Below are 21,266 nucleotides of genomic sequence, written 5' to 3' on the forward strand. Positions count from 1 at the left end.
ACCAGCAAAATCTCGCACTCTCTTCCTAAATTATCTCTTTTCTGCAGCTTCTAATGCATTAAAATCTTTCGTTGTACGTTTAGATTTTTATATTAATTTCTTTATTCCCAATTCAGTATTTCCTATGTTTAACTTATATGGCAACGGCTCATTAAATTCAGATCTCGACAGCATCCGGCCAATGGGAAATTATTAAACGTATAGAATTGAATGCTTCGAAAACTCAATTTTGTCTCGTCTCTTTCGTCAAAGGACAGAATACACAAAAAGGGATTTGATAATCGATAAAACTATAACCACCGGAATGCTTCATGTCTTTCGTTGTTTCATCTATGTTTTTGTGAGCAATGTTCTAGAGATTGTTTTTGAAGACCAAAATTTGGTCTTTGATTCAAAATCTAAAGATTGAAGCTGTGTGAAAGAAATTATGAACTTTTCCAAAACCGTCATACAATTTGGCTAGCATGAGTTTCTACACACTTTTAGAAAACCCTATCTTAAAATTAATCAGTCGTAGCGGTCTCCCTAAAGCTTCTGATTTTCTTTAATTTAACTTTTACTTTTAAGGCGTGCGAGTCCTTTAATTTGCATAAAATACTTTTTAATTACATTTAATTATAACATTTTGTATACAGCCAATAATCGTCGAAGATTTAAGCTTTGTATTTCTAATCATGGCTTAATTTTTCAATTTACGATTTTAACTAGTTGTAGATTATTTTGGATATTTTTCTTTGAAATAGTTTCAAAATCACAATTGAATAGACACCTTAACATTTTCTTCTGACAGACATTGTAGGTTTTAACATTTAGGACACGACCAAGTTGAAGAAAACAACCTTCCCCCTTCAACAGTTACTCAAAAACTCAAATATCTGAAAGAGCTAAACTTACAGAAAGAACTGTAAAATTAAGACCATGATCTATTTCTAGATGGGACACAATAGATCTTTAGTTCCTAGTGAAATTTTCCTGAAGTGGTACATTTTCGAGGTTGATTTTAAGATGCAATTTTAATCATCTACTCAATGCAACGCAAAAAACAGTAAGTCCCTGAGTTAATTTTAAAAGACACTACTTATAATATAAACATCAAGACTTTAGACAATAAATTTGCGAAAAAAAAAAACAATTATCTATCTTTAACATGAATAAAAATAAAACAGTCTAACTGCGTGTTTCCTCTATTTTGTCTATCGAATCCTTCCTTCTGTTTATTTTTATATTGTTAAAAAAAGAATTAGTATTCTATCGAAGAAGATACAACAAAAGTATAACATTTGTTTAAATTTTGTTTACAATGATAATAGACTATAATTATTTTGGCACATTTTTATGTATTAGTACTTGCAAGTTAATTTTTCGAACATATTTTGCATTTAATTAAATATCTCTTTAATTTAAAATCTAATATCAGTGAAGAAGTTTTGTCACGTTTTATGTTATTGGATTCCGGTACTTCTGCACATTTCATTTGTACTGCATTTGAAAGACATTTGGCTCGATGCCATAAATCACATATTTTTTTCTATGGTAAAACATTCGAGTACACTTTTCACACATAAGTGTAAATTGAAGAAAAACTAGCAGACAAACAAAAATAAAATTATCAACCAAAAAAAGGACTGGTGCTTGCATACAAAATAAAAAGCCGGAAAACACTCTCTGATGCATGAGTACACAGAAGATTGGAAAAGAAACTCAAATATAACAACTTTTTTGATATATTTACATACATACATACATAGATTGATGTTTCAAATAATGAAAATCGTGATTTAAAAAAAAATGTCGCATAGAGCAAAAGTGCTTCTTTTAAATTGTAGATTGTAACTGCATTCCGTGAACTTATTATAAATTTTGAAGGCCAACAAACCATCAAACGTTTTAATTCTTTCATTTTCATATGAACATGATTTAGATCCGTTCGTTCCAATCGTGTTCTTACCACTTCTTGTGTCTCTAAAGCTTGTAACTTAGGACTTCTTTTTTATATTTACAATAAAGCAAATAACAGACAACGACCTTTACCCATAGAGAATATAAGGCATCTTGACCATTTCTGTGACCGTGAACTCAAATTTCTTCTTAATATTGATGAAAGATGCCAGTTCTGAATTAGGTTTTGTTTAGCATTTGCGTTATCAGATCGTTTTACAAGACGTTTATATATCGTTTTGCAATTCAACATCTTCCTGAGAAAATCCTTTCGTTTTACTCCATATCGTGACTTCCTGTAACTTTTAAACCTTTAAAAAAATATTCATTCGAGGTGGACGAAATAATAAGACCAGGTGACTTCTGTTTGAATTTATGTTGAAATTATTGTGATTTATATAAAATATTCAATAAAACACCATTTTTGGAATAAAATAATTTTAAGAGAATTCACAAGAAAAAAGAAAAAATGGGTCGTGAAGTACTCTGCACTCAAACCATGAGGGAAATTATCCTCAACCTGGTACAAGATGGAAAGTCGCAGCGGGAAGTGTATAATGCACTACAGCTCAAAAAAACCAACGCAAAAACAGGCAGACCACAAAACTTGATGCTCAAATTAAACGTTTATCTAGGAAGGACCCGTTTAAGTCTTCTGGAGAAATTAAAAAGGTGCTAGATTTGCCTATCTGTGAAATAACAGTTAGAAGACAGTTTGAGGAGCAGCATCTCTTTGGAAGAAGTCCTAGGGAAGTACCACTTTTTACCAAAAGACACCGACAAAATAAAATTAATTTCGCCAAAGATCATTTAAATTGGGTATGCCCAGATAATGGACAGAAATGGGTAAACGTTTTATGATCCGACGAAACAAAAGTAAATTTAGTTGGATCAGACGGTAAGAGATGGGTACGACGTCCAAAAATATTGCACATTAACCTCGGTATACTAGGAAAACAGTAAAGCACGGAGGTGGAAACATCATGGTGTGGGGATGTTTTTCGTGGTACGTGGTAGGTCCAATTTGTCGGATCGAAAACAAAATGGACCAGCATCAGTACACAAAAATACTAGAGCAGGTAATGCTTCTGTATGCCGAGTATGAAATGTTGTTGTGGTGGAAGTTCATGCAAGACAACGACCCGAAGCATATATACATCTCGAGTCAAAAGCTGGATTGAAGAGAAAATGATCGATATAGTGTCCTGGCTTTCCCAATCTCCAGATTTAAATCCATTGGAAAACTTCTGGGCCATTGTAGAAAAATCACTCGCTGGCAAAAAATCAAGAAACAAGAAAGATTTGTGGAACAACTTTCAAAAAACTTGGTATGTAATACCAGAAAGTACCTGCAGTAAACTTGTGAATCAATGCCAAAAAGAATCCGAGATGTGATGCAAAACAAGGGTTATAGCACAAAATACTAACTGCCTAGTGTGAAAAGTGTAAAAATTCAAACAAAACAATTTATTCCATTAATGGTCCTATTGTTTTGTCCATTCACACATACCCTTTTTTTTATTTTATGTTTTAGTAAGGAAGTATACGTTCTGGAAATATTTAATGAAATAATTTACTCTTCACTCTTATAACAAATATCAAATAAAAAAAAATTGTTGATAAAACACAAAATATTTAAGTTTTTTGCGTTTTACTAAGAACTATAAAAATGGTCCTATTGTTTTGTCCATCACTGTAAGCTTGGATTTATGTAAGTAAGTTTTTAAGTTAGATTAGCTTAAATATAACGGAGTAAATAGGGGTAAAACTCCAACTAAAAATTAAAATTACAGGACTTTGGACAAAAATATTGTAGAAATTATAGCCAAAGAGCAAACAGAATTGTTTATGCTTTTTTGGATAACCTTTACTCCAGGTTGTTTTTCAAATACAAAACAATGTTACAAAATTCGAGTTTTTTTGGTCAACGGACCTTGAAACTCATTTAAATAACAACCACTAAAGAGCGACCGTTCGCAGGTATGAAATTCTTTATCTACCTGAAATATATCCTTAAATATGGTTTTTCTGGAAGTGAGGTTTTTCAGTTTTTCACATTGTAAATCCGATAAACTAGAAATTGAGACTGAGTACTTTTGAGTATATACATATATATTTTTTTTACTCTCTAAATACATACGTAGGACATTTTTCATTGTATGAAAATTGATGATTTGACATTGAAATACAAAAATTTGAAGATTAATAAAACAAAACTTTTTCTTAACAATGTCATTTGGTTATGATTTGTTTGAAAATCTAAGTTCATCAGACACCATTTTCTGTTAAACGAGTTGTTTAAAGATTCATCTAGAATCCGCAGTGAACAAGATTTGTTTTGCACCTTTCGAAGGTAGTAGCACAAGTCATTTATATTTCGGTTTTTCTACCTGAAAATATTATGGAATACAGATTCAAAATAACCAAATATATTTTCAAGTTCTCAAAAATTAAATTATTCTTAAATTTCTTCGAAAATAACTTAAATTTCCAGCGTTTGCATTGATACTGTTTCTTAGCACTTAAAACATCAGCACTCATTGTTAAACAACAGTCTGAGTATATAATTACCCAACATGATGAAATAGATGTTTAACATATTGAAATACACTGGCGAAGGTATGCGCAGCTACAATCTTTGCCTACAACAATAGAAACAAAACAAACAACAGCACGGTTTCGAAGTTAATACTACTATAAAAGAATAAAGGTTTTCTTTTCCCGTGTGCATATTTGCACGCTAGTCATAAGTGTTAAAATTCCTAAGAAAAATATTCCTAAATCCCGGTTCAGTTTTTATGCTGAGATTTGTCGCCATAATGGCGTCAACGACTTGACAGAGCGGAATGAAAGGAAATAGAAAACATCATAGAAGACCCATAAGTGCGGATCTGTTAAATTTGAGCCTACATCCATATAAAATTCTAATGAAAAACAAATAAACTATGTTATATGGTATTATCAGGGACGAAAGTATGAGTTTGTATATTGAGGTGGACGGGTAACCTAGCAAACAAACTGATTTTCTGAGTAAAGTAAACAATAAATACAGTCATTATTAAGGTGAACATAATTGAGAAGTGTTCGATTACAAATTCAGAGGTTTTGAACACCCTATAACTTTAGAATCATCAAACTTGGAACTCCAGATTTGCAACATTTACTATTTTCAGCTAAATAGCCAAAGTAGTTTTTGAGTTAAAATACCTCAGAAATCGCGAAAACCAAAACTGATCAATCGATCATCAAAATTATGAAGCACTTCCTAACTTCGTAGAATTTTGAAATTTCGTAGAAAGTTAGATCGCAGAAAAGAAAAAAATAAAGAATTGTGGTTTTCGATTAAATGGGTGTTGTATCCACCCACTTTTTTATTCATGGTATCACAGCATTGCAAGGAACTCTAGTGTATTTTTACTATCCAACATTGTGTTTCAAAACTTTGCGAGTAAACCCTTTAAATCTAAGAAACTAATCATTTAATAGCAAACATTTCATTTCATTTTCATTGTGTTGATATCACACTGCTAAATAAATTGATATTGGGTAGGTTCAGTCAATACAAGGGACTTTATTTGCATTCCTTGAACATACATTTTGACCAAGGCAATTATTTAAACTTCTAACTCGGAACTTAACTTCACTAACCTTCACTTTCAGTTGATCGTGGGAAAAATACCAAAAACATATATGTATGTCTTCAAAAAATTCCTCAGGCAAGCTACAAGTCTATCTCGACTTGTATTTGGTATTTTAAATTAATATTACTTAATCCTTTTTCAAATTAAAAAGGAACCCTTTTACACAAAAGATTAAACGGAAATGTGCAGAAATTAAATAAATCGTAGAGAAATAAAGGACAGCTTTCAATTAATAAAAAATCATGATCAATTGTCATTTTGGCATAAGTTGACTTGACTTGATAGTTAGGGCGATTTTTCTTGGCTAGCTTCAGTCCACTTTTCAATAAAGTTGTCTTATTTGGAAGGCAATTTTTTGTCAGCTGGCGATACAAGAAACTTGCCTTACTTTCAAGTCACTTATGTCGCCTGAACCTGCACATTGAACCACCTTCGTAAATTTAGAACTTGTCATCCTTTTAGATCGCATTGATTTTCAGTTTTTTTGTATGCAGCAGAACTACAACTTATGTTTTTGGGGTGCTTGACTTTTCGGTTCAGTTAAGTTTTCTTATCTTTTGTCTGAACAAACTGTGGGTTCTTTTCATTGCTTTCAATTGCTCCTTTGAAAAAGTGTCACTTTGCATATTTTGCTCAAAAATCTTATGTGCGAGAGTTTTCAATTCGATCTCACCTCTCTATATAATTAATTTGCGATAGACTAGCAGCTCTCGAAGCATTAGTAGTCAATATTCAAGCCTCCGTTGACGAAGTTATACCGTCAGATTTTTTGGAAAACATACTGAAAAATTGATATGATCGAATTGGGTATGTAACTCGTAGCTGCGGAGGACATATTTGAATAATAAATGTTATGAAATTTTCTGCCATATTACAAAATTCATTAAAAATATTCCAAACATTTTTATGATTCTTGTTTGCTTTTTCCATCAAAATTCACAAATAGAAAGGACTTCCGTGTGGAGAATTGTGTTTACATTAAATTCTCCTGCACTTGCAAACTTACTAGGTAAACAAAATTCTTGATGAGTTTTTGTTTAGAAATTAATCTTACCAAAATGACACCCACTCCAAAGGCATAAAATGTATAATTTGCAAAATATCACTTTAAAAACCCCCAAACCACATCCCAAACAGTGAGTGAATGAATAAAGCATTAAATTGAAATGTAAACAAAAAATAAATTGAATTTCAATAATACTTTGCCTTTCTCCATTGCACAGGCCACAGCTACACATAAAAATAAAATAAAAACCCCAATTGTACTTTGCCCCTTTTCGAGAACTGAGACAGAGCAAAGCTAATAATTCACTCATTTCAATAACTGACTGATTTCAAGTGACAACAAAATCACCATCTCCTCCTTCTCCTTCTACAAGTCCCCATTTAACTCTCGTAATTCACATAGCCTCAGGCTGAGGCTCTGATTTTGATTGTCATCATTCACGAGTGAGTGAACGACAAGCTAATGCAAATATATGTATATAAAATAAATAAATGAATTAATGCATTCCGCGTGACAAACTGGTTACCTACCAAATAAAACGCTTTAGAACTCATAATCACCTGCAACTTGTCCCCAATTCATGATAACATGGGAACAACACAGAAAAAAACAACCTCATTAAGTGCCTACCCAGTTCCAGAGCCTACGGAGACATCCGCATCCGTGGATATGAATTAAAGAAGACAGAACCTTCTCATACAAATTTTTGGGGAGAACTTCTACATAAAAGTAGGTACGCAACTTACTTAATGCGCAGAACTTTTCCATACAATAAAAAACCAAAAACGAAAGAAAAAATAGCAAAAATCCAAAAGAAGAAGAATAAATAAGAAAAAACTAGAGAACTCGATGTGTGATTACGAAATGAGTTTACTTTTCCAGATAAATCCTATTCTTTCTATGGAACACCAAAAGCAAATTAAAAAAAAAAAACTTACCTAAAACGTCTGCTGTGGATGTGGAAGCCTTAAACCAGGAATCTTCTCCGTATTTGCCGGGCTTATATTTAGATGTGAGGAAATCCTTTGGAAAACCACAAACGACCGAGACAAAGTGCGGTCGGGATTTGGTTGTCGTATTGGGCACTAATAAAGTCGAAAAACCACTGCGGAGCGCCCGTGAGATCAATCTCGATGTCCAGCTAAGCGAATGCATTTTATATTTTATTTTTTAATTATTTATGGAAACACAATTTGTTTGATTGTTCTTTTTTTTTAACTTTAAATTAACACAAAATCAATTCGTGGTCGATTGAGGGAGAAATGATTATGAATAAAAAATCCGTCGTGTCGAGGAAAAATTTGCTGGACATTTTCTTCTTTGCTTAAAATTGCTTTTTGACTTGAAATTGCGTTTTGAGTTGATTTAAAAAATTTATTGAGCACACTTTTTGTCGTTAATTTTAACTTCGAATTTGTTTTTTTGGGCGTTGAATAAACAATTATTTTTATTTCGATTTATTCGCTTGCTAACTAAACAGAGAATGATAACTACGAAATGAATTATAATTATTTTAAAAATCGACCTCCATCCAACAGAAGAAATATCTGTGAGTAAAGTGAAGTGAGTGGTGGACGGTGGTGGAAAATTTCATGAAAGAAATTAAGCTTGCTGAATGAGTTTTTTTTTGTGTTCTTTTAACGCAATTCAGCGGAGTGCCATGTGACTTTCTTGTAATTGGTTGTCAAATGTGAACTACATTGCCATGGTGGTAGGGTAGTTTCTGGAGAGTTTATGCCAAAAACACTCTAGTAAAGATATAAATCCTTCGTACGTATCACCCTCCAAAACCCATTTGTTTACATTGTTGTATTTGTAATGTGAACGAATTCAACGAGAAAAAATTGACGTGTTTTTACGCATACATAGACACACTTACTGAGTTTTTTGGGGAAATTTAATAAATTGGAGGAGAAATTACACGCACACTATGAAAAAGTTTATGAGGCTGATTTCCGGTTTAGCTTGTAGGCAAACCAAGATGTCTACCGGGGATTTATATCTTTATGTAGAGTGTTTTTGGTTTATGCGTTCAGGGTTGAAGAGCATTTATAAATGGTAAAAATGGTCGGCACATTAGTTCTTACTTAATTTTTACAGTTGGTTTACTATTTTTGGTTTTCAGTCATATAAACCAAATAAATTTTGGTATTTACTTATTGCTTCTAAGATATTCTTTTGAAAAAGTTTAATAGAAATAAATATAGTAGTTCTACGGCCCGTGGGTAACCAGGGCCTAGTAACTTTGAACTCTTTTCAATGACATCTTTGTTTATAAAACCTCTAGAACTAAAATCGGTGAAGCCAGCGCCACATGGTGTCTACAGCGAATGTAATAAAAACTAAAGGTATATACAAAAGGTGGCATAGGAAGATCTCTGATATGCAGTCTTCAGCACTAAATATCAAGAAAAGGATACTAGCTGCCTTTTACTATTGGAAATGACCTATAAAAGTTATCGTGAGAAATAAAACGATGTAGATCCAAGGTATTCAATTATTTCAAATTATCCACTAATCTGTTTTATGTAAAATTTTAACAAGAACTTTGGGTAATACTTAAAGCAAACAGTGAAAGTGTTTTTTTTTTTAATTGAGTTTGGCAAGAGACTTAAACATAAATGTCAGAATTCCTGCTACCAAGGGTGTTTTTCGTCAAAGCGGGACAGTTCACCTCCGCCGGTTTACCTCTGCCCATTGACATACTATCGAGCAACTTTTTAGTTTGTGTTTTGACACTCAAAATAATTGAGAGGTAAGATGACGATTTAAATCGATTAGAAATCCACGAACTGACTGACTGATTCTGAAATTAGATTTGTTTTCAGGGCTATATTACGCTTTGCGTACGATGACCTCGAGAGCTTCTATTCACGTTTTTTCTATCGGAAAGTTCGAGATTGCTGGAATCTCCGGTTTGTAGTGTCCTTGGGGCGGAGGTAACCCTCAAGGATCGTTGGACATTCGAGTTCACTGGAACAGAAACACGATGTCTAAACCTGGGGCCGTACAACTACTTGGGATTCGACACGGCCGAGGATCCCTGTGCCAAATAGTCTGAGCAGCGTTGCGAAAAATTTTATGTTAAAATTGAATTTTTGCTAGTTATGAAACGAACAGGTCAAAACAAAGAGAGCTTTAAACATGAAGAATCTTATAAACGACATCATCCGTATTCAAGGAACGATTCAGACTCCGAACCAAATTAGTTGGATGTGTAGCCATTCATTTTATTTTCTAAATTCTGATTTACATTTTATGTTAATTTATTGCATTAATAATTTGAATTTTTAATTAAAACGATATTTATTTGTTTTTGATATTGCTTTCCCCCACCTAGTATTTTTAAAAGTTATCAAAGGCTGTATCAAAAACAGAAGTTCATCAAAACTTCTGTCACTCATCCGCAAATAATTGAAGAACTTGCTTGGGTGGGATCGGAGGTCTAGATACATTTTTTGAAATCCTTTCACAAGGCGCTGTGAGTTCAACGGTTGAACCCAATATTGCCGTTTGGTTATAGGTTTATTCCGTCTTTTTATATGAAAGGCACATGTCAGTGTTAATCGTAAAAATCCATATCTAGAAGTTTTTATTGACTCTTTCAAAAAAACAAAAAATATATTTTATACAATTTTGTATTCCAACAATATATCTCCCTTTTTTTATAAGCAAAACAATAGGACAGATTTAAAACTATTTTGTTTCGTGTATATGAGATAGAAAATTAAATAAATGCTTCCTGTGTAGTAGTTTATTTCGTTGATTACTTATTGCTTATGTGCGCGATGTTTAATATTGGAAGATCAATTTGCAAAGAAAATCATGGATTTTCAATAAGCAAAATTACCACATTTGGGAGAATAATAATCCCAGAGTGATGCGGTTTATGGGCTACAATCATCATGGGGTCGTATTTTTTCCAACATAAGGCCGGTGAGGCAATTACTGTGAATGGTGTTCGCTATGTTGAGATAATAACGAACTTTGTATGGATCAAATTGGAAGATATGGATGCAGACGATTTAATGTCATTGTTTTCTCACGTGGTGACGATGTCAATTGGTATCCAAGGTCATTTAATTTGACACCATTGGACTTTTTCTGTAGTTGTTTTATTAAGTTAAAGTTAATTTTTTTTTAATTTTGTGTTAAATTATTTTGAAAAATGTTCAATTGTATAAACTTTCAAATATAAATGCTAAAAATACTATTGTGGAGCATATTTTTGTTTGCCAATTTAATTAAATGCCTTCGAAGTTAAGCTGATAGATTCTAAGAACTAAAAAATCCGTCTTCAGTAATTTTGCTTATGGGTGAAGTTTATTAACCAGAAATGAGTTTCATCACCAAAGACAATTTCTCGGATTTATTTGTTTTGTTTTCAAGTGAGTTTCCACAATTTGAAGCGTTAAATGATTGATGCTGAATTTCCAAACCTTACTGAAGAAAAATGTCAACACAATTTGACATTCTCAAATGTTAAACCATAGACAACAGCCATCGAAACTTCTGATGGAGTTAAAAAACACCTCATATTTAAGCCTAGTACATACTTGTGAACCATCTCGTGAACCCATACAAATTTCAGTTTTTGGTTCACTCGTGAACTTGCTTGTGAAGCTGAGTGGAGAACAAAGTGGAGAGTTTTCGTTCACGGGCAATTCACGTGCAAAATGTACGGGAACTGTTGGTGAAGCTTTGACATTTGGTTTGTTCATGTTCACAACGTGTACTAGGCTTAAAGCCTAGTACATACTTCCTCGTGAAGTGAACGTTCGCCAGTGGAGAAAGTGAACTTTTGACATTGCTCACTGGTACACACTTGTGAGTACACGTTGTGAACATGAACAAACCAAATGTCAAAGCTTCACCAACAGTTCCCGTACATTTTGCACGTGAATTGCCCGTGAACGAAAACTCTCCACTTTGTTCTCCACTCAGCTTCACGATCAAGTTCACTGGTGAACCAAAAACTGAAATTTGTATGGGTTCACGAGATGGTTCACAAGTATGTACTAGGCTTTAGCTTTAACATAAAGCAGCTTATATTAATCATTGGAGACTTACCGAGTGTACTAATAGCCTTATCCATACCAACATTCCTTTCAAATTGCCGGTAATGCAGTCAAACACATTTTGGTTGTCATTTTATAAATGACAGCTTTCTAAAAAAAACAAAACTACAAAATTTAACAAATTTCTATTAAATTCTTTTGTTTATAAAACATTTATTCAATTTTTCAAGTGTGTTTTTTAAATAAAATATCAACCCTGCAGGACTCAAGCATGTTAGACGGTTGGTATTGCCGTAGTTTGGCAAATGAACAGGCAGCTTCTTCGCAAAATCAAGACGAAGAAAATGATGGAAACGATAATGAATCTGGCTCCGAAGATAGCCAAGACGAGGGACAGGATAACTTTAATAATCCCGTCGATTATAAAACACAATCACGTTATTTAAAACGTAAATTAAAATTTCTCATATATGTAAGTTCTCATACTCAAACTCGCAAACCATAAAAATGAATCTTTCTTTTTTTGTTGAAGGAAAACGAATTCTTTCAAGACGCCCTTCGTTCGAGTCAACGTCGTTTGTTGAAAGTTTCACGCGATAGGTCATTTCTATTGGATCGCCTTTTGCAATATGAAAAACCAGAAATAACATCTTCCGAGAGTGAGGAAACTGAATCTTCAGATGACGAAGCCAAGGAAGCCAAAAAGTAAAAACATTTTTTGTCTTTTCTTTGTATTTTGATTCAAGTTAACGTTGATTTGCTTATTGTTGTTGCAGACGCAAGGCTGCAGAAGGCACTCCAGCAACTGGACCTGGTTCAGGTAGAGGCAGAAAAAAGAAAACCGGCCCAAAGGTCAAAACAGAGGCTCCCAAAAACAACACAAACAACCAACCCGAAGGTCATATGACTGCCGAGGAAGTCGAACGACATTTACAGTCGAGGCAATCTCTGGCAGAACTCGTACCCGAGAGAGCTCCTCCCACAGTTCCAACAGAGATGTTCAGCAATGAACCATCCCTGGATAGGTAGATTTTGAAGACCCTATTGCATAAACATTAATTTTCATGTTCCTTCCCTTCTCTTTTCAGCGAATCCAATGATCAAATGATTGAGACTTCCCCCAGTAACATAGGCGAAGAGTGCCTCAGCGTGGAATACAACAATTAAACCTTAAATCTTATAACTTTATCTTAAACTTCTCAATAAAAATTCATACAGTAAATCTTCAGTTACAATGCCTTCCCTTTATTGCTAAAAATACTTCATAATCAAAAGAAAATCCAAAAGAAAGATTAAATCTATTACTGGGCTTTAAAAACTCCCACGGCCAACAGAAGGTTCCTTCGGGTAAAGTGCAACGTCAAGAACGGAGACGATTTGGTTGGAAAAGCTCTCAGCAAATACTCTGTGCCATCGTTTATGTCCGGGTTGTGGGAGGCATGGTGTCCACTATTGGCGAGCTGGTAGTCTTCGGTTAGCTTCGAGAAATCCCACAGCGTGAGATAGCAGTCCAATCCTCCCACAGCAAGGATGTTTCCATCGCGACTAAACGACATCGTATGAATGGAGCCAGTGTGCTTGGACAGAGAGGCAACCAACTGACCGTGGGTTATGTCCCAAATGAGCACCTGATGGTCGGAAGATCCCGATGCCAGATATCGCCCGCAGATCGAGAATGCCAAACTGTAGACGGGTCCCTTGTGACCTGTCATTAAACGCACCAGCTGGCCATTGAGCACATCCCACAGACGAACAGTCCTATCGCTGGATCCGGTGGCAATGTAGTTGGAATTTGGATGGAACTGAACACAATCCACATCGGCCAGATGACCACAGAAGATCCTCAAAGGTTGGTTGCAGTCGGTGGCCCAGAGACGGGCACTTTTGTCGTAGGAACATGTCGCAAAGTAGTAGCCGTGTGGGGAGAAGCGCACATCCCACACGGGATAGAGGTGGCCCTTGTAGACGACGACGCATGTCCAAGTGTGTAGAGACCAAAGCCGAATGGTCGTATCCTCGGAGCAAGAGAGCAGAAGGTTCTTCTCTGGGGCGAATGCACATCTATACACCGGGCCGCTGTGTCCGAAGAAGGTGCGGGAAGTCTCTGCGGTTCTATCGTCCATCATGCGCACCAGGACATCTTCGGCGTCCTTGTCGATGTCCTTCAGCTGTTCAGCGGTCTTCATCTCACGTAACTTGGCCGGAGTCAAAGACCACACTTTGATGCTGGAGTCTGTGAAGCCAACGGCCACCATTGAGGAGTCCTCCGAAATTTCAGCGCACGTCACACTATTCGCTCCATTGAGGATTGTGTAGAAGCACACAGACGGGAAGGAGTCTTTCCCTAGAATGACCCTCTTCGAGGACTCACGCAGGGCTTTAAGTTTTTCCAATTTATCGGCGTCCTTCAGTTCTGGCAGAGGAATACGATCATGGGCGGGAGCGTTCGGATCGGATTTGGATTTCTTCGAGAACAGAGGGTCTTTTTTTGGTTTTTTCTTCTTGGGCCTGTCGGGAGCATCTGGATCATTCTCATCCTCCTCCTCGGCCGGTGGATTTGTGGTCGTAGTAGTAAGGCTCTGGAAGTCGACCTCTTTCAAAAGACCAAAGAAAACTCGAACTTTGTTGTCCTGGCGACGAGCTTCGCCAATTATTGCCCCAGCTGTGGCGTCACACTGAGCTTTGCTACGAGCTGTTCCTTCGTAGGTATCAATCAGGAGATACTTGGACACGATTTGAGACAGGATTTCCAGCTTCCTGTCCTGGATGTGTCTCTTGAAGAGCGAATGTGAGTCCCGAGACATCCGAATGATGAATTTGTCTTGCTCCATCGCCGTCACAAGATCGTTATTCTCCATTTGAGAGGGCTTCGTAATCAGCAGAATGTTCTGCAAGTCCTCCTGATAGTAATCATCTAGACCGGGTCCATATTTCTCGACGAACTTTCGCGCCTGAATTTCGTTCCCAGTTTGCACGAGTTTCAAATAGATTTGCACCAATATCGGGTACAAGACGAGTGACAACTCATGTTTGTAAATATCGAGGGATTCCTCAACGAAGTTTCTCAAATCATTGAATGCAATCTCGTAGAGTTCTTGGTCACCACCACTGCCCGAAGCCGGAGCGTGTTCGCCGTCCAAATCACCAACTAAAATATTACTCAAATCAGCGTCGTCAACAACGATATCATCTTTAATGTTGGCCTCCTTTCGCAAGAGGCCTTCGGTTTGCTTGAGATTGTACTTTTTGATGAGCTTGAGGATTGTTATGAGCTCGCGTTTATCCTGCGATAAACTCATTTTGGACAGCGGTGGAAAGATTTTCAATGATAAATTTGTTGAACTGATAGTTTATTGTTATGAATATTAGGAGAAATGTGATTTTAATTTAATTTTTTTATTTATAAACAATAAAACAATACAAAACTGCTGCAGCAGCCAAAACGATTTTTTCTCTTTTAGACACTTGACAGGACAACGAAAACGAAGCGTCAGATTAGGCTTTCGTTTGATTACTTGTAATTTGGCATTTACGGCATTGCCAGATGTGCACAAAATATGTTTGATTTTGTTTGGTACAGTTGTTAACAAAATAATTATTTCATTTTTATGAGATAATCGAATATAAATAACAATGAATTGAACTTAATTAAAGAGTTTTCCTGTTAATAAAGTTTTCTTTAAAAAAAGGTCGAAAAATAATTCAACAAAAGAATTAAATTGAATTTTTCCTGTGCAATTTGACGGTGAATTCCTATTTTTCTTTTTTAAGCAGATCTTGGAAGTGTCAAAAAAGCAAAACATTTTTACATTAATCTTAAAGAATATTCTCCGGATAAAAAGACCCAGAAAATCGAGTGAAATAAATTTCACTTATTTTTGTAGGGATTTGGATTAAAACTTTGAAATAATAACGCGAAGTCACAAGTCTACTTCCGTTTAACAACAAATTATTTTCAAACAAATGATGTTTGTGTTTTAGTGTCGAAAAAGATTCCAAATGACATTTAACAGCGTTCAATTGTATTTTTTTTAAATCCTAAATCTGAAATTTTGCCAAAGATACATTAATATCGTTTACAAGCAGAATCTCGGGTTGAAATAGGGTTCGATTTTCGGTTAAGGTTAAGGTTGAGTTGAATTGCTGTTGAAGTTATATTTAACGTCTCATGTATAATTTTAACGACATTTTATTAGATCGATAGGCGATAATAAGACGACGCGTAGCTGTCTCCAGTTTCACACGCCAAGTTTGTTGAGGTCTTCACCCACCTGCGTGCGCCACTTGAGTCACGGTCTTTCTCTCATGCGCCGTCCTTAGGGTTTGGATTCGACGACCTTCCGGGCTGAAGCGTTGATGTCCATTCGCTTTACATAACTAAGCCATCTAAGCCGTTAGACTTTAATTCTGCTAGCTAGGTCAGTGTTGCTGTACAGCCCGTACAGTTCGTCGTTATATCTTCTCCTCCATTCTCCATCTATGCGTACGGAACCAAAAATCACCCGAAGAACTTTTCTCTCGAAGTATCCTAAGACGCTCTCATCTTTCTTTGACATGGTCCAGGCCTCAGCGTCATAAATAAAAACCGGGATGATGAGTGTCCTATAGATGGTGATTTTAGATGAGGACTTTACTTCTCAATTGCCTCTAAGTCCAAAGAAGCAGCTATTTGCAAGAGTTATTCCTCGTTTGATTTCAGCGCTGGCGTCGTTGTCTATATTAATAGCGGTGCCTAGGTAGACAAAGTCCTTAACTACCTCGAAGTTAGCTGTCTATGATTACGTTTTGTCCAAGTCGTCGTTGTTCAATGATGTTTTTGATGACAGCATATACTTGGTCTTGCCCTCATTGACCATTAAATTAGCTTTTTTATTTTTTTATCGTTTCTCAGTTTATTTTTTAATGAAAGTTGTTATCAATTCGCAATTTGACAGTTCTCAATTTTGGTCCATATTCCTTTTGAGATCTGGATGAGAAATTTGACACTTTTCGGTTGAATTTTTGACATAAATCGAATTTTGTGGTTGAAAAATCCTCATAAGACGTTGCTCGAGGACTGATTACAATATGAGTTATTTTATGTTTTTATTGTACATATTTATATTGTTGCTTCCTTTTGTTTTCTTAAATAAATTTTTTTTATGAAACCAATAACTGCGCTTTGTAGCAAGTGCAAATATGGATGCATTTCTCAAATTGTAATTAACAGATTACTATCGGGATGTTTTGCCTTCTGTTTTCCTATGAACAAAAAGATTAAATAATTTTATTACTTACAATTATTAATTGTTTGGTTTCGATAATGGCAAAGGAGGTCATCAAGAAAACAAAACAACAACAAAAACAAAACAGTATTTTGCTTGATTTAAAAAAAAAATATTTTGAAGACAGTCTTTTGGAAAACATGATAGTAGGCTCGATTTAGTATTTACGAAGATTTTGTGGTAATTGGTCACTGATGTCCTTGATTTTTGAGAAAGAAATTTAAATAACAAGAAGCATATTTTAAATATTCAAGGTGCTAAAGTTTAAAAATAACATTAATTTAATCTAATAGAAGAAGACGAATCTATCAAAAGATTAACCTCACATTTTTCATAGTCTATAAAACTGCATGTTTTTTGAAATCATTGGACTCATTTAAATGAGTAACGACTACCTTAAAAAAAATTATCAATAAACGCACAGGAAAAAATTCAGATAAGCGACTTTGAAGCTGGATGCCGATGACCTTGGCCGTAAACTGTAGCTGCACCTTCCAAAAAAATATTTAAATCAAAATGAAAATCTTGTACAGTGTTATCTCTCTAGGAGACATCGTTCTCGCAGAATTCACCAAATGCACTGGGAATTTCGAAGAATTCTCAAAACAAATTATTCAAAAAATATCAGTGCTGGAAAATCATAGGAAAAGTTTTTCCCATGCCGAATACCTTATTCATTATATTTGTGAAAATAAAATAATTTATTTGTGCATAACTGACGGAGTAAGTTTAATTATTCCATCCATTATAAAAGTTTATATAATTTAAATAAATGTATTACTTTGTTAGGACTTAAAGCAGAAAAGGGCATTTATGTTTTTAGACTACATAAAACTGAAATTCACTCAGGCTTATGGCTCGATAGTGGAGAGCACAGTGGCTCCAGGAATGAGTTCGGACTTTAAAATAGTTCTTTCTACTCAAATGTTGTTCTTTAGTCGTTCAAAGGAAATTGATGCTCGCTTGTATATTGATGAGCTTAAAACAACCATGCTTGGATGTGTCGGTAAGTTTTTTCTATCCAAGTTTGATAAGTTTTAAGGGATAAAGTTTAGTTTTATTTAAGATTAATTATAGTAGACAGTTTTGAATTTTTTCTTTGGAAAGGGTGTTTAAGGTTTAGTTTGTTAAGAATAAGTTATATCTACATTATGAAAAATGTGGTTTTCATAAACAATTTAAAACTCAATTAAACATAAATATTAACTACTGTGAACAAACTGCAGTCCTCAAAAATTTGACCATGGCACACAATTTAGATCAAGAAAGAATTACAACTGCAAATAAATAGTTATTGAAAAAGAAGTCAGAATAAAACAAATTTCATATCTTGGGAAAATACCAAATTCAATAAACTTAAAAGCTGAATTTAAGTTTAAAATCATACATAATAAGGGTTAGTTATAAAAAAAACCGTTGAAAACCGGTAAGGAATTATCTCCTTATGGAAATTCAAGTAAAAAAAGAATGAAAAATAAACTTATCTCATCAAAAAACCATTTTTGTAAAGGGTATACGTAAGTGAGGGACGATTTTCATCTGATTCTAAAAATTAAGGGTTGTTTACGCTTTATCTTTTCTCTGCCATTCTTGGCATGTTCTTAAGTACAAATTTCAAAGAATGGAGTGAAAATATTTTGTCGTGAAAAAGTCTTTTTGACAGAGTTATCATTGCACTCTTTGCAGGTTACTCATTTTGAAATTTCATTATTTTAAATTTTTAAAAGCTGTTACTGTGAGAAATATTTAGACCAAAGGCTGAAAAAGGAATCTAATGTCACTTTTGACGTTTCTACTTTTTAAAAGAAGAGATAAATGATATTCACAAAAAATTACTCTTTGCTATTTGTTTACTTTTTCTTAGAATATTTAAAAGTTCTTCATTATCATGCAATAAAAGTTATTTGAAAATAAAATTATATCTTTCCAACTTAATGTTTATTTATCGAAATTGCAAACATTGGTCGTGTTTTATTTTCTCCGTAATCTAAATCATCTAGATCATCAACAAATCCTTCTTAATGCTTGCATCCATTTTTGGGATTTATAAATCAGTTTTTATATTTCACAACAGGTGCAAAACTTTAAACAATCTATTGCTAAGGGCTTAACATTTTACTCAGTACCAATTTTCTTAATATTTACCAATTAACTGAGCGGCTCCAAAACATTACACCTTTCTTTTTGTTCTGCTTACTACTTAATTGCTAATTTAATTTTATTAAAAAGCAGACATCCTAGGACTCGAAAATAAAAAAAAAAAACGAACAAACTGAATCGGAATTATTAATTGGTGTTTCCAACTGTAGGCTGGACCATTCCATTATGGCTCTTATAATGTTTATCAAATTCGCCATTCCTTAACTTTAACTAAATGTGAAGACAAAGTAACATGCAAAAATCGTTTAAAATTAACTAAAACTTAGTAAAGGGCGAGAAATAACTTATTTAATAATAACCGGTGATCTATAAAAGGATGTTGCTTTCTTGAGCTAGATCTTTTTTCCACACTTCTTTCTTTGAACTGTAATTTACAATATCTTATCATTTGCTATTGCCAAGCTGCTTGAAAAATGCAGACGGTTCCTGGACAAATTCAAGTAATGAATCGTTGAACTTACTATTGGAAACTCACTTTCCTGGTGGTTCTCTTACCGAAACTTGCAACAATTATATACGTTCAAGTTCAAATACAACATATCCACAAGGTCTGATTACAAGGAACAAGCTAAAATGGGCTCTCAACAGCTTCAAACCATTTAAATCGGAAGGACCAGATGGAATAATACCATTAACTCTCGTCTGGAACCTGGTGGTTAATGAAATCTTAACTGGTCTGGATGCGGAGGGCTTTAGAGTGATAGCTTATGCGGACGACGTTTCAGGAAAGCATCTTAATATCCTAAAAGAACTCTTTCGAAATGCCTTGGACAGACTAATACTTTGGGCTGATCGGTGTGGACAGGGTGTTAACCCACACAAACCCGATTTGGTCTTATTTTCGAGGAGATACAAAATTCCATTTGTCAACCCTCCCTATATTAAAGAATCCAATTAAAATTGTCAGACGAGGCTAAATACCTGGGTCTTGTCTAAGATAAAAACTTAATTGGAAACGCAACGAACAGGAAAGAGTCAAAAAAGCTCTCTTTTCTTGCAAAAATGATATTGGTAATAAATGGGGTTTACATCCCAGAATCACGCATTGGCTATACACATCGGTAATCAGACCGATTTCAATGAAAGGTTTTAAGTTAATAAAATTCTAACGTTCCGACTGAAATTAAGTCTATCATTCCGCCTTCCCAATCATTGTAGCGCGTTCCAGGCAGAACGTTTGACGAAAAAGGAAGCCTTGTCCTGGCTTAAAGAAAACGTGATATCAACATCTGATATCCGTATTTTCTCAGATAGCCAGGCAGCTATCAAATCTCTGTACTCTGTCTCTACAAACTCTATAACAGTCCATAACTGTCGATCATCTCTAATGGAGATAGCGCAACAGTTTAATATTCACCTTTGCTGGGTGCCGGGCCATAGAGACATTTAAGGTAACTGTAAGGCAGATGAACTTACCAGGAACGGTACAGTACAGCCCATCCTACCACTTTTGGCAAGTATTGGCATACCAATCGCTACTTGTAAAATGCTGCTAATGCAAAACGCTGTGAGGAGGGCAGGCACCTGGTGGAACCACGTGTCAAGTCACAAAAAACAACTGGCCAACACTGGATTTAAAACGTTCAAGGTGCTTGCTCTCTCTAGGCAGATCGCATATAAGCTCGATAATAGGCGTCTTAACCGGACACTGTCTAATAGGAAAGCACGCCACGAGACTAGGCGTATTCTCAAATGACTTTTGCAGAAGCTGTATCGACGAGGAAGAGGAAGAAACTCTTCATCTTCTCTGCACTTGCCCCGCTCTGGCTCGAAAACGCAAGAATTATCTAGGAGAATTCTTCTTTAACGATCTAAATTATATCGGTATAATCAGCCTCTCCCGTTTCGTAAGGGACTCAAGATGGTTCCATGAGCTTAGGAGGAAGCCTCAAGATTCATGTAGTATCGCAATGGGTCATTCAACTGGCCTAAGTGTGTCCGTTTCGATCATGGACAGCCACTTTAACCTAACATATCACTTGCTCACTTATTTTAAAACTTCTAAAACTAACCGAGACAAAATCAGAATTCAAAATAGTTGTTGTAACGTGTTCAAAAATAATCCAAAGGGTGATACAAAAACCTATAATGGATATTTTTGATAATAAAAAGTAACTAATCACATTGATTACAAAATCCAATGAAAAGACTTGTAAAGAAATGAAATGACAATTTTGACATATTCATATTAAAATTGACAAAATTTCACTTTAAAACCATCGGCAACCCGATCCAAACT

At 34.9% G+C, this 21,266-nt stretch overlaps 3 protein-coding genes across 4 annotated transcripts in view; 1 reads left to right on the top strand and 2 right to left on the bottom strand.

The window, feature by feature from the left end:
• LOC129944642 (protein phosphatase PTC7 homolog) overlaps positions 1–8,154 on the bottom strand; it is a 30,728-nt gene extending 22,574 nt beyond the window's left edge. For both annotated transcript variants that reach the window (XR_008781470.1, XM_056054208.1), the window contains exon 1: positions 7,524–8,154. Coding sequence is in view for 1 of the 2 variants with exons in the window: in XM_056054208.1 (XP_055910183.1) it covers positions 7,524–7,740 (217 nt within the window). In the remaining variant the exon portion in view is untranslated. The remainder of the gene's footprint in view (positions 1–7,523) is intronic.
• A 3,578-nt stretch (positions 8,155–11,732) lies between these two features.
• Positions 11,733–12,831, top strand: LOC129945986 (uncharacterized). Its single transcript, XM_056055983.1, has 4 exons — positions 11,733–12,075; positions 12,136–12,308; positions 12,380–12,628; positions 12,692–12,831. Exons 1-4 carry the CDS (start codon positions 11,875–11,877, stop codon positions 12,768–12,770), a joined length of 702 nt encoding a protein of 233 aa, XP_055911958.1. The 5' UTR covers positions 11,733–11,874; the 3' UTR covers positions 12,771–12,831.
• On the bottom strand, positions 12,828–15,084 carry LOC129945985 (transcription initiation factor TFIID subunit 5). Its single transcript, XM_056055982.1, has one exon. It carries the CDS (start codon positions 14,900–14,902, stop codon positions 12,905–12,907), a length of 1,998 nt encoding a protein of 665 aa, XP_055911957.1. The 5' UTR covers positions 14,903–15,084; the 3' UTR covers positions 12,828–12,904.
• Positions 15,085–21,266: the final 6,182 nt, after the last annotated feature.

This window comes from Eupeodes corollae, chromosome 2 (assembly GCF_945859685.1).
Source record: "Eupeodes corollae chromosome 2, idEupCoro1.1, whole genome shotgun sequence".
Taxonomy (NCBI): Eukaryota; Metazoa; Arthropoda; class Insecta; order Diptera; family Syrphidae; genus Eupeodes; species Eupeodes corollae.